The following is a 12500-nucleotide window of genomic DNA, read 5'->3' as shown; positions in this document are numbered from 1 at the left end:
AGGAGTATATAAGGGCATGTGTGGGTTAAGCATGTGCTTGTGAGATTCTGCGAGTGAGTTTTATACAGTCTTATGGTTTGTGCATGTGAACATGTAAATGTGTGAGAGTGTATGTGTTTGTGTGCTCTCTGCTTGTGTGTGTATGTGTGTTTGTGTCTCTGTGTTTGTTTCTTTGTATATGTGTCTGAGTGTGTGTGTGTGCATTAGGGTTTTCGATCCAGCAGTATATACTGTATTGTGGTTCATCTCCCCCATATATTACTAAAATGCATTACTAAAACCTAGTGTGTGTGTGTGTGTGTGTGTGTGTGTGTGTCTCTCTCACCAGGTGGGCGGTTGAGGGCCAGGTTGCGGAAGTGGCTGCCCTTGATGAGCTCCACGGCCAGGCGGCCGGTGGTGGGGTTGTAGGCCAGACCCACCAGCAGCTCCGGGGTCCCTCCGTGGGCCAGAGACTGGCTGGACGAGGCGCTGTCACTCTGGGACACGGCCGAGAGACTCTGCTGGGATCCAGCGTTCTGCAGGGGAGGGCAAGTACAGAGAGTAAGTGTGTGTGAGTGTGTGTGAGAAATAGAGAATGATCAGATAGAGGGGTGATACTGTACTGCGTTTCCTCAGAATGCCCTTGCTAAGTCATAATTACAAAGTCGTCGAGTTCAAGGGCTTGGCATGCATAGCTAACATAAGCAGCACGATCCACTTATCTTCCTCGTATTCGTATTCATACAAATGTAGAGTAATTGGCAGCAATTCTACCAGCATGTGAGGGCAGAATATAACAAAAACAGGAAATTACAGAGAAAGATGGAACAGGGAGAGAGAGGTTGTGAAAAGAAAGAGATAAAGAATACAAGAACATGAACAAAGGGAAGTAAGGGAGTCCGTATTCAAGTTACAATCTTCGGAACAGCACATCCACTCACAAACAGCTGTTATCTACACACAGTCAATTCATAAAACACATTCACACTTATTATCGATTCAAAAGGCACACCACCTCTTTGGTTTCATTTACACCGACAGCTCTCCCCCTCCCTTTCTCTCACTCCATCACCACTGCTCTCTCTCTCTCTCTCTCTCTCGCTTTCACTCCATCACCACTGCTCTCTCTCTCTCTCGCTTTCACTCCATCACCACTGCTCTCTCTCACTTTCTCTCCCTCCATCACCACCGCTCTCTCTTTCTCTCTTTCTCTCACTCCATCACCACCACACTCTCTCTCTCTCTCTTTCTCTCACTCCATCACCACCACTCTCTCTCTCTCTCTCTCTCTCTCTCTCTCTTTCTCTCACTCCATCACCACCACTCTCACTCTCTCACTCTTTCTCCTTCTCTTACTCCATCACTACCACTCTCTCTCTCTTTCTCTCACTCCATCACCACCGCTCTCTCTCTCCCTCCCCTCCCTCCTCCCCCTCTCGCTCACCCTCAGGTTGCTGCGTGGCTCAAGGGTGAGGATGACCTCGGTCTCGCCGGTGTTGGTGGCGGCGTTGAGCTTGGCGAGGCGGTACACGGCCTCGCCCATCATGCGCTCGCGGGTCATGCGCCCGAGTGCGTACAGGCGCAGCCGGAGCGCCGACGCGGCCAGCTCGCCCGGCTCCAGGTGCGCGAAGCGGAAGGTGTCGTCGAAGCGCGGGCTGGAGCCGCGCTGCACGCCCGTCTTGTGGCGCTGGCGCTTGGCCGGCAGCAGCACGGCGTGCACCTGCCAGGAGTCCATGCCGCTGCGCGCCTTGTCCGGGATGCCGCGCGCCGTCACCACAGTGACCAGCAGCTTGGCGGAGGTGGGCCGGTAGTCAAGGACGACGACCAGCTCGCCGCAGTTGGAGATGGGGATGCGGGGGGACACAGAGAGGGGGTCCCCAGGCGGCTGCTCTGGCTAGAGTGGGGTAGAGAGAGAGAGACAGAGTTATTCATACACACACACATACACACACACACCTGCACATTCATAAATACTGTAAACCACATATATTTACGGTATGGAGGTTATGGAATAGGTTAGTGACACTGAGGACTTACATGGACGTGTGTGTGTGTGTGTGTGTGTGTGTGTGTATGTGTGTGTGTGTGGGTGTGGGTATGTATTACGGAACAGACATCAGGTAGACAAATGGCACATGAGAGCTATGTAGAAAATCTCATTAATCTGGAGATTCTGTTCACACATTGCTCTCTTGCCTTCCTCTCTCCCCTGAGTCTTTGTGTGTGTGTGTTTGTGTGTGTGTGTGAGTGAGAGTGAGTGTGTATTTGTGTGTGTGTGTTTGAGGAGAAAGAGAAACTACATAAAGAGCAGTGAAGCCCGATGTTGACAGAACACACAATGAGCCGAGGTTGCCATGACAACCTCAGACTCCTGATAAGATAGACAGAGTGACAATTGCATGTCAGAGGATGAGAGCCTGCTTGCAGAATTACAAACACACTCTCACACACAACACTAGCACACACACACACACACACACACACACACACACACACACACACACACACACACAGCCAGCATATACCTGAAGGTGGATTAAATGGCTAAAACATCAATACTGTCTGTCCACATATACACTCTCGTCTTTCTCTCTCCCTCCCTTCCTCCCTTTCCCTGTCATTCTCTCCCTCCCTTTCACACATTTTCTCTCTCTCTCTCTTTCTCTCTCTCCCACACACACAAACATACACACACACACACACACCATCATCAGACACACACAGACACCACAAACCTACTCTCTGACAGCTCTCCAACTGGGCTGAGAGCTCCCGACGACACACTAACACATTATCGAAGAACGTCTCCATTAGCAACAGCCGTCAGCGACGGGGGTGCGTGTGCGTGTGGGTGGGGTAGGGTGAGGGTGGGGGTGTTGTGCATCTCCTCTGTGCCTCATGCCTATTTATGACACCTGAGCTCTCAGTCTAACCCAGCACAACACAGACCCTGGGGAAAGCACTGAGTGAGAGGAGAAGCAAGGGACCAGAGAGGCATGGAGAAGAGAAGACAGGGAAAAGAGAAGAGAGAGGGGGATAGAGACAGAGAAGGAAAAAGAGAGACACTTAGACAGAGAGAAAGCATGAAATAGGCATGAGAGACGTGGCTATGGTATGTGATTGCTGTAATTGATGTGATGTGAAAATAATGACTGCTCGACTAAAGTGTTCTGTTGCAGCATCGATCAGTTCCCTGGCATGGATGACTCCCTCTGAGGCCACTGGTCATGCACTGTGAGCATAATGACCATGTCTCTCACTGTGACCGTCTTCACTGGCTGCCCGTGAGTGGACAGTTAAGTAAGGATCTGTGTAGAGCCAAGCGGGGTGAAGGAATTGGGAGTTAGGAATTTGTCATGGGGAAAGAAACATAGCAATGTCTTGCTTTGGAGCGTCTGTTTAGCTGACTGCTCAACACACATTTATACACACACAGACACAAAGACACACACACACACACACACACACACACACACACACACACACACACACACACACACACACACTCACACTCACACTCTCACACACACACAGCGGTACCTCTGGGCTCCAGGTGGAGGAGCTGTCGGTGCCCTCGTGATCGTAGGCCTGGTTCTCCATGGCCATGGACTCCACCATCTCCAGGCTGTCGGGGGTCCTACGCCGCCCCTGTCGACTGCCTCCCCGGCTGCCCGTGCCACTGCCCGCCTGGCTTTCTGCCCGGCTCCCAGCCCGGCTGCTGGCTCTGCTGCCTGCCCTGCTGCTGCTGCCCCTCTCCCTGGGGGTGGGAGTGGGAGTGGGGGTGACGGCCTCCTCCCGTGTCTCCACCGGCTCCTGGGAGCCCAGGGAGTCTCTGTCTCCGTCCCCGCAGGCGTGGAGGGGGTCACGGATGGGCCGCGCGTCCTCGGCCCCTGAGCGGGACACGGGCCTGGAGGTCAGCGGGTCCCGGAAACTGCGCTGGCTCACAGCGTCCATATCTGGGGTTGGAGATGGTTGGAGAGAAAAAGAGTTTACACACTGTCACAGAATCATAAATACACACACACACAAACACACATATCCAGGGATGGATTACTGAACGGGCCTACCGGGCCCAGGCCCAGGGGCCCAAGGGGTCAGGGGGCCCTGAAGCCCAAGCCTTTGCATGGAATCATTGCCTCAATATCAACAAATCAGGATGTAGGCTATGAATCTGATTGAATTTAGTATTGGCCATCTCCAAAATGCACCAGAATACAGGAAATCACATCAAACAAATTAAAGTTTTTCTGGGGGAGGACCCCCAAACCCCCCCCTCCCACATATACGACAATAAGTGGGGGGCCCTTAATACATCTGGGCCCAGGGGCCCGAAAGTTCATAATCCGCCCATGCACATATCGTACCATATCATGCATGCCAAGGACAGTTGTATACATATCATATGTATACATCCAACATATAGATACACATATGACTCACAACAGCTTCAAATAGTCGGAGTTGCAGAGTTACACTCAAAATGGGGCCACGCTATTGTGCATTTCCTACTCCCCTTGTAATAATAGACAGAACGCTTACCCATCACACATAATCTAAAAAGCACTATGCGTCACACTGTGCATATAATGTGGGCCTTTAGCCCATACATCCGACTGTTTCATTCAGCCCTTGACAGATTGGACTGCACTTAACATTGAGCTGCTCCACGTAGCTTTTGAAAGGCCCTCATTTGCTGTGATTGACAGGCCTTTGAAGGAACAGCGCGTTCTGCTCGACCACAGCCGCCAATTAGATTCTGCTGAGTGCAGAATCGAACTGTTGCCGTGGCAACTGCCAGGACGCTCAGCCATGGCAACAGGGCACGGCGACTCATTAGGTTCAAGTGATCGAGATCGAACCAGCAAGAGGAGAGGACCAAATTCACTTGAAGAATCCTACAAAGCGACCTGATTGGGTTGGGGGGGGGGGGGCTAATTTAGCTGCAGCTGTAATAACACAAATGACACATTACCTCAGGGTCAAGTCCTACACAAGCTTGACATGCACATTACTGTATGTTCTACATTTGAGCTCAGCAGGAGAAATACAAAACATCATCACTATGACTATGTTATGATTAAGAATTACATGACTATGAGCTGAATGAGGGATTGATTTCTTTTATAAGACTCTTAACAGCTGAAAATACCTTACTGGTTAGTGACATTTTTTCCTATCCACTTAGTTTTGCAAGTGACCAGCTTATGCTTCAGAGAAGACACAAATGACCTTTAGCAACAGATGAGTGCTGGTCACTCATCTCTCACACAACCCATGGGCCCAAGACCTCCTTTTAAATGGTTAATCTCCACTAATTTCTCTCACCACACCACACCACACCACATCTGGGAGTGTAGACTGGACATCCCTAATGAAACATCTGGACAGGGCTCACTCACTCAATTTCCAGTTGTGAACAGTAAGAGCCCAATCTGTGGGCTTAATCTGAGCTGATCTGGAGCACTAATCTGCTAGCTGTCATATTATTTACATGGGGGGGGGGGGGGGGGGGGCAGTAGGTTCATGAGGAGTGGATTAATAAGATTAGGTTTGATTAAGAGTATTTACGCGTTGTTTACAGTAAGTGCTAAAAGTCATTCTGAGGCGAGACTACATGTTTGTGAGGGTAGATCAGTATAAGTATATATATAAGTATATATACTCTTTTGATCCCGTGAGGGAAATTTGGTCTCTGCATTTATCCCAATCCGTGAATTAGTGAAACACTGCACACACTGTAAGGTGAAGCTCACACTAATCCCGGCGCAGTGAGCTGCCTGCACCAACAGCGGCGCTCGGGGAGCAGTGAGGGGTTAGGTGCCTTGCTCAAGGGCACTTCAGCCGTGGCCTACTGGTCGGGGTTCAAGTGGCAACCCTCCGGTTACAGGTCCGAAGCGCTAACCAGTAGGCCACGGCTGCCCGAATATATATACTATATAGATGCCACTGCCTACTTGTAAACAAATAAATATTTCTAGGCTAAAGTGTACGTACTTCCTCTGTGAACGCATCTGAGTGGAAATGTGGGCAATTTCGTTATAGTTGATATGTACATTTGTGCAAACATAATCATGTCTGTGAGCTCATGTTTGTGTGTTTCCATGTTATTGTGATTGTGTTTGTTTTTGTATAGGATTTGTCATTGTATGTGTTTGTGTTGGGATATGTGTGAATGCTTGTGCTGTATGTTTGTGTGCATGTGTGTATATACTGTATGCAGGTGTGTGTGTGTGTGTGTGTGTGTGTGTGTGTGTGTGTGTGTGTGTGTGTGTGTGTCAGTGCATACCCTCACAGTCTGAGGGTTCGGTGGTGCCCTCTTCCTGGTCGGACAGCAGACGGGTGAACTTGTGCTGGCGCCCTGGCGCTCCCTGTGCGCTGCCCGCCTCTTGGGCACCTGTGCGGAAGCTCTGCGAGCGCGAAACGGAGATCTCGAACTGCTTCGCCACGTCGTCCTCGCTATCCGACGAGCTCGACTGCTCCCCATCATCGCCAAAGCTGTTCACTGCTCAGACATAGCCAACGTCCACACACACACACACACACACACATGCAAATAAGTACGCATACACACATCCAGAAATGTGTGTGTTGACACAGGGAGCACAGGGGAGGGACAGAGGATGAATTAGTGGCGAAGAAGGTTTGGGGGGAAGTGGAGGAGCCAAGGGGAGAAGGGAGGAGAGAGAAGAATGCAAGAGAGAGGCAAAGAAGGCAAGAGAGAGGCAAAGAAGGCAAGAGAGAGGAAAGAGGCAAAAAAAATGTCAGGCGATACTGTATCACTGGAGAAAATAAAGAGGAAGATTACGAGAGAGGTCAACACCTCTCAACACGAGAGAGGTGGTATCACAAGAGCCCCAGTGGTGGACACAGAGGTGGTTGAGACTCAGTGCATCTGCATGGTGTATGATAGTGTGTAATGCAGTTAGGTGATGTAGAGAGACTAACTTGAGGACAGTCATTGAGTCAGAGAGTGAAAGTGTATACCAGTGTGTAAAATGTGTGTTAGCATCGGCCATGGGAGAGTGCACCACACAAGACAGCTGTAGCTGGGCTAAGCTGGGCTCTGTTATATGGAAAGAAGAAACTGATGCAGAATAAGACCCAGAGCAGGATTGAAACCACAGCCTCAGAAAGAGAGGTAGATACAGAAAGTAGATCTTGAGAGGACTAAAAGGATCTAGTAGAAGAGCAAGAAACATACATATAACAGCAATCTGAACTAAAAATCATCCAAACACTTCAATAGTCTGAGATTCCCAGATGACCTCACTCTATACCTTCACAACAGGTGCAAACACAGGTCTTGTAATGCACAAGACTATCTCAGTTCAAAATTCCATGCCTTTGGGAGTCCCCTTGTCTGAGTGACAGGTGCAAGGAAGAGGCCTATCTAAAGAACAGCAACATAAAAGTCCCCCAAACACTAAAAATAAGCATAGTTATGAATGAACTGGATGTCAGCAACTACATATTTCAGCATATTCAAAACCAGAGACGTTTAGGGACTTTAATGAGACCCAAAGCAGGGTTATGGATCTTTAAATGCCTGCTTATCAGTCTTTCTTTCATTCTTCCTGTTCATTCTTGGGTGTTGGTTACAACGAGGAAGACTGAATCATCCTTCTGTGTCTCTTTCATCCGAGTCGAATTAGACCGAGACGCACTGTGTGGCTTCAGAGATCGCCATGGAAACCACTGCTTTACCCCTTCAGGAGGTTTTTTTCTCAATGTACACAACGTGCCTCAGAAATGATCTGTTACCATGGCAGCCTTAACACTGGGCAGAGGGGGCTGTTTTTGCAGATGATTGATTGCTGGAACTCATCGTCCTCTGACACACACACACACACACACACACACACACACACACAAACACACACAGACACACCAGATACACACACATAGCTTTAAGGCTGCATTTTCTTAGCTTTAAGGCTGCATTTTCTTGGCTTAATGCACTTACACAGAGACATCATTGTTGGGTAACATTGAGACCCCACCTACTATCATAATCTCTCTCTCTCTCTCTCTATCACTATCTCCCTCACATTCACACTCAAACACACATACAAACACCACCCTCAGAGCAACGTAAAGACCTGCACCTGCAACTATCTCAATACACAGCCTGACCCCCCCCCCCCACACACACACACACACACATACACACACACACACTCTCCCTCTCAGCACTCTGCCACTTGGCTGGCAAGGGAGCCACTGCTCCAGCTGGAGAGAGAGAGAGAGTAAAAGAGAGAGACAGTTAGAGAGAGAGTGTGAGAGAGGAACACAGACTACTCTTTTCCTCGCCGGCTAACAAAATAAGGTTAATCATCTAAAAATAAATATTGCATGGCTTCCATTCAGCAGTCCCTGCCACATGGACCTGCGCACAAGGTTGCCTTTCCTTTCATGTGACCCAGATCCCCTGTGCCAGGCCAGGCCAGCGCTACTTCAGTGATAGCGGGCCACCACTCCTTCTGCTCTCATCTGCCTATGAGCACATGTGCTCTCTGTTGGGTTGTCTTGGGAGATTTCCGCACCTTCCCCCCTCCTTGTGCACCTGAGCCACTGGAGAGCCACTGTAGCTGGATGGGCGCACATGTCCCGATCCATCATGACCACAGAGAGCTTGAGAGGAAAAATATTTTTTTTATACAGATGTCTCAGAGGATTGAACACGACAGACCTATCTAGAAACACAACCATGTTGAGGATTCATTGTAAGCACTCTCAGCAGTGTGTGTGTGTGTGTGTGTGTGTGTGTGTGTGTGTGTGTGTGATACGCGCACACGTGTGTGCAGGGTTCCTACACATTTTCCATTTCATACTTTTTCCATACTCAAATTTCCAAACTTCTCAGTAGATTTTTCTGACCATATACTTGACATTGCGGCCACTTCTGGTTTGGGATAAGTTGGTGAAAACAAACACATGGACAACTGAAGTGAATTAAAAAATGACACTTAATATTCATCTATTTAGCCGGGTCATTTTTCTATGAGCCAGCTGGCAGTTCGTACAGCTGTCGTCAACTTCAGACTGTAACACTTTTGCCATGTATCTGGCGCATCATATAGTTTTCAATGAATAAATACAACCACAAAGTTTTGTTTCCACCAAGCGGAGCTCACAGACTGTGCTTTATGTCAAAAGGAAATGTTGTTTGACCGGGAATTTGACCTCAAAACTAGGGGCCCTAGCTTAAATTATGGAAAAGGTCACACATTTTTAGCACATTTTTATCGAGGCAAAATCTATTTGAAAGTCAGTGTTTAACCCGAAAATAGCAGAGCTATTTCTCGATTCTCGATTAGGTTTTGGTTCCAGTGTCAGGTTCTGAGGACCCCAATATAATTGTGTCTTGACGATGTGGACTGATAGTTGAGCTACACCACAGTAGGAATGGTTCATTATGACTGACTGAAGTGATTTATACTGTAGATGCAATAGTCTGGAAACACAAATATTTCTCCACACCCTTCTTTTTTTCATACTTATCCAGACCTGGAAATTACTAAAATCAAATTCCGTACTTTTCCAGGTTTCCAGGTGTGTGTGTGTGTGTGTGTGTGTGTGTGTGTGTGTGTGTTTTAGAAGAAATACAGAGTGTCTCCTTCAGATGGCCTCTTGAGAAGCACACCGCTAAGAACAGGGAGCTCTCAAGATTGATGGACCAAGCAATCAAATAGAACTGTGTGTGTGTGTGTGTGTGTGTGTGTGTGTGTGTGTGTGTGTGTGTGTGTGTGTGTGTGTTCTGTTTGTCCAACAAGCAATGTTTGTGCACCCGCGTGTGTGTGGGGCCGCATAATAATCAGGTTCTGAGCACACACAACACTCAGTGTGTGTGAGTGTCTGGTAAGCCACCTGTGCATGTGTGTGTGCTTCCGCATAATAATCTGCATCTTTGTGTGCGTGTGTGCATGTGTGTGTGTGTGTGTGTGTGTGTGTGTGTGTGTGTGTGTGTTTTGTGTTTTCTGAAGGCGGCTACTTGCTCCGCCTTGCATATCAGCTTACTCATTAAAACTCCAGAGAGACAGACCAAAACAAACATTCCACTGTTTACTTTCTAGTCCCCACTGATACACACACACGCGTGCACACACAGACACAGACACAGACACAGACACACACACACACACACACACACACACACACACACACACACACACACACAGAACCTCCTGCTATTGTGCGAGCAACTCAGCAACACAAGCAACTGTGGTTGTGCTTGTGTAAGTGTGCCTGTGTGTGTGTGTGTGTGTGTATGAGCAGCTGTTTATTTGTGTGCATGTGTGAATGTGTTTGCGTGCGTATTACTGTGCGCTAAAACTCATGAGGAGAGGTGGGAGTATCGACGCCTCGCCGACTGACTAATGACTGCTGAGAGTAACTGAACTCAAAGGTTTTCACTGGAGGCGGATGGGAACGAGGCAGAACATGCTGCCTACAATAGCGCTGTGCTCACAGACAAAGTGAAGAAGGCCAAATGTAGGAGTCTCTCCAAAGATTCAGAATGAGCAGCCAATACAATGCAACAGGCAACTTGTCTCAATTGTATCATCCCAGTTGTAAGCCTGGCTACGGCGATGAAGCTATCATTATCTCAAGATGTCAGAAAATCTAACCACACCTCTCCAAACTCAACAAGCTTGTCAGACTCATGACATTTCAATAAACCTTACCATAGACATTTCTCAATATCAATACTACCATGGCTGCATGTTTGTCCACACACAGCAATGTGATAGAGATGGAGGGTGGAGACTTAGATTTCATTTTCATTTTGTGACATTTGTGACATCAAAGAATTTCATATTTTTGCAGAATGTTGTCAATACGCAATTACATTCCTGACTGACAGCACAGCGATCACCCAAGACATCCCGGGAGCCCACAAGGCATCACGTAGGCGCAGGCGCAGGCGCAGGCGCACGTCTACAAACCTAATCCCAACAGGCTAAACATCACCAAATCTGACTAGACCCTATCAGGTATTTCCGGCCACACGCCACAACTCCGCCGACCCTCAGTGAAGTTCTTACCAGCCGAGTGTGCGTCCCAGCAGCGGGAGTTTGCCATGCTCCTCTGGCTCTCCAGGTCCTCCCTCTCCTCCGCTATGATGGACAGCTGGTCAGGCGAGGGGTCAGACGGTGGCCCGCCGCCCAGGCCCCTGCATGCCAACTCGGCCTGTAGGGCCTGCAGCCTGTCCCCTGTGGCCCCTGTAGCCTCGGCCTCCTTCTCCGGGTCTCCTTTGCGATCAGTGTTGTTGTCGTTGTCGTTGTCATTGTCATCGTAGTCCGAGCCAGAACCTGCGGCGGGCTCCGAGGGGTTCTTCTGGTCCGGCTCTGGACGCGGCTCGGCGGGCGCGGGCTGGCGCAGGCTGAGGAGGCTGGCCGAGAACGCCTCCGACATCTCGGCCAGCCGCGCCGAGAACGCCTGGAAGCTGGGGCCCCAGGAGGACGTCATGATGACCCGACGTCACTTCAGAGTGAAGCGGAAGTGGAAGAGGAGGAACAAGGGCAGCAGGAGGAGCAGAATAAGGAGCAGTAGGAGCAGGAACAGGAGGAGGAGGAGGAGGAGGAGGAGGAGGAAGAGCGTGACTACAAGCCTGCCATCATCTCTTTGACAAACCCAAAGTCACTCCAGAAAGAGAAGCTCAGGTACAACAGCAGATCCACACAGAGGATGGGCGGCACGTAGCTAAGTCTGTGCTCCTGTGGTCTATCTGTGATGTCAAACAGAAAAGCTGAGTGCTACCTGGAACTGCTCTGAGCTACACAAAGTGGACTGTTTGCTAAAGGAACTGCCCGACCTAGAAATACCGGAGCAGCAAACACACTCCCTGACACACACTGTACACATCACACATCACACACACTACACACACTCACACACTCACACACAGAAACACACACACATGTTTACGTAAGGACTCCTAATTCTCTTCTCTTCTCTCTCATACAATTTCAACATTAAGATTTTAAGACTATCTACCATGGAACATGGAGTATTCAGTATAATAAGTTTTTAGTTAAGTGATGCTGACTAGATTTCCGAGGGGAGCAAAATAACACCTCACTGCTTAGTCATGAAAGGAAGGAAGGAAGGACATAAAAAACCACAAAGGAACAAAAGCACAGGCAAGATAAGGCTTAAATGGCAGTACACATTAACAACTCAAGATAAAAAATGATCTCATCCAACAGTGTTAACTTTCATCAAGTGTATGGATACTGAATACCAATTAACATCAAGAGTTATCCCACTGCTCTCGCAAATAAAGGTGTTGCCACAGAAACACAAGCCAAAACAGCCCATCCTTACAGCAACTAAGTAACCACAAGAGGTTGACTTCATCCACAGGTATACACATTCCACTCTCATAATCCTGTGTGTTTGTGTGTGTGTGTGTGTGCGTGTGTGTGTGTGTGTGTGTGTGTGTATTTGAGTATTTGAGTCTGCGAGAGAGGGAGAGAGAAAGAACGTATGAAAGATTTTTTAGAATGTATTATATTCAC

At 48.6% G+C, this 12500-nt stretch overlaps 2 protein-coding genes across 2 annotated transcripts in view; both read right to left on the bottom strand.

Moving 5' to 3' along the window:
• Positions 1 to 11414, bottom strand: part of LOC143139585 (synaptotagmin-16-like) — a 13638-nt gene extending 2224 nt beyond the window's left edge. Inside the window, exons 1-5 of the mRNA XM_076300161.1 lie at positions 11025 to 11414; positions 6266 to 6481; positions 3520 to 3935; positions 1424 to 1873; positions 326 to 515 (exon numbers count right to left, since the gene is read on the bottom strand). Of these exons, the coding sequence (XP_076156276.1) occupies positions 326 to 515; positions 1424 to 1873; positions 3520 to 3935; positions 6266 to 6481; positions 11025 to 11394 (1642 nt within the window). The 5' untranslated portion in view covers positions 11395 to 11414. The remainder of the gene's footprint in view (positions 1 to 325; positions 516 to 1423; positions 1874 to 3519; positions 3936 to 6265; positions 6482 to 11024) is intronic.
• Positions 11415 to 11986: 572 nt separating this feature from the next.
• LOC143138869 (synaptotagmin-14-like) overlaps positions 11987 to 12500 on the bottom strand; it is an 8810-nt gene continuing 8296 nt past the window's right edge. The window contains exon 3 of the mRNA XM_076299302.1: positions 11987 to 12060. Coding sequence (XP_076155417.1) covers positions 12014 to 12060 — 47 coding nt within the window. The 3' untranslated portion in view covers positions 11987 to 12013. The remainder of the gene's footprint in view (positions 12061 to 12500) is intronic.

Source organism: Alosa pseudoharengus, unplaced genomic scaffold (assembly GCF_046254945.1).
Source record: "Alosa pseudoharengus isolate Yale_2024_CS ecotype anadromous, Long Island Sound unplaced genomic scaffold, YU_APseudo_1.1 YU_APseudo_1.1_scf_22, whole genome shotgun sequence".
In the NCBI taxonomy this organism is placed as follows: Eukaryota; Metazoa; Chordata; class Actinopteri; order Clupeiformes; family Clupeidae; genus Alosa; species Alosa pseudoharengus.
This window is presented reverse-complemented; position numbering and strand designations above follow the sequence as displayed.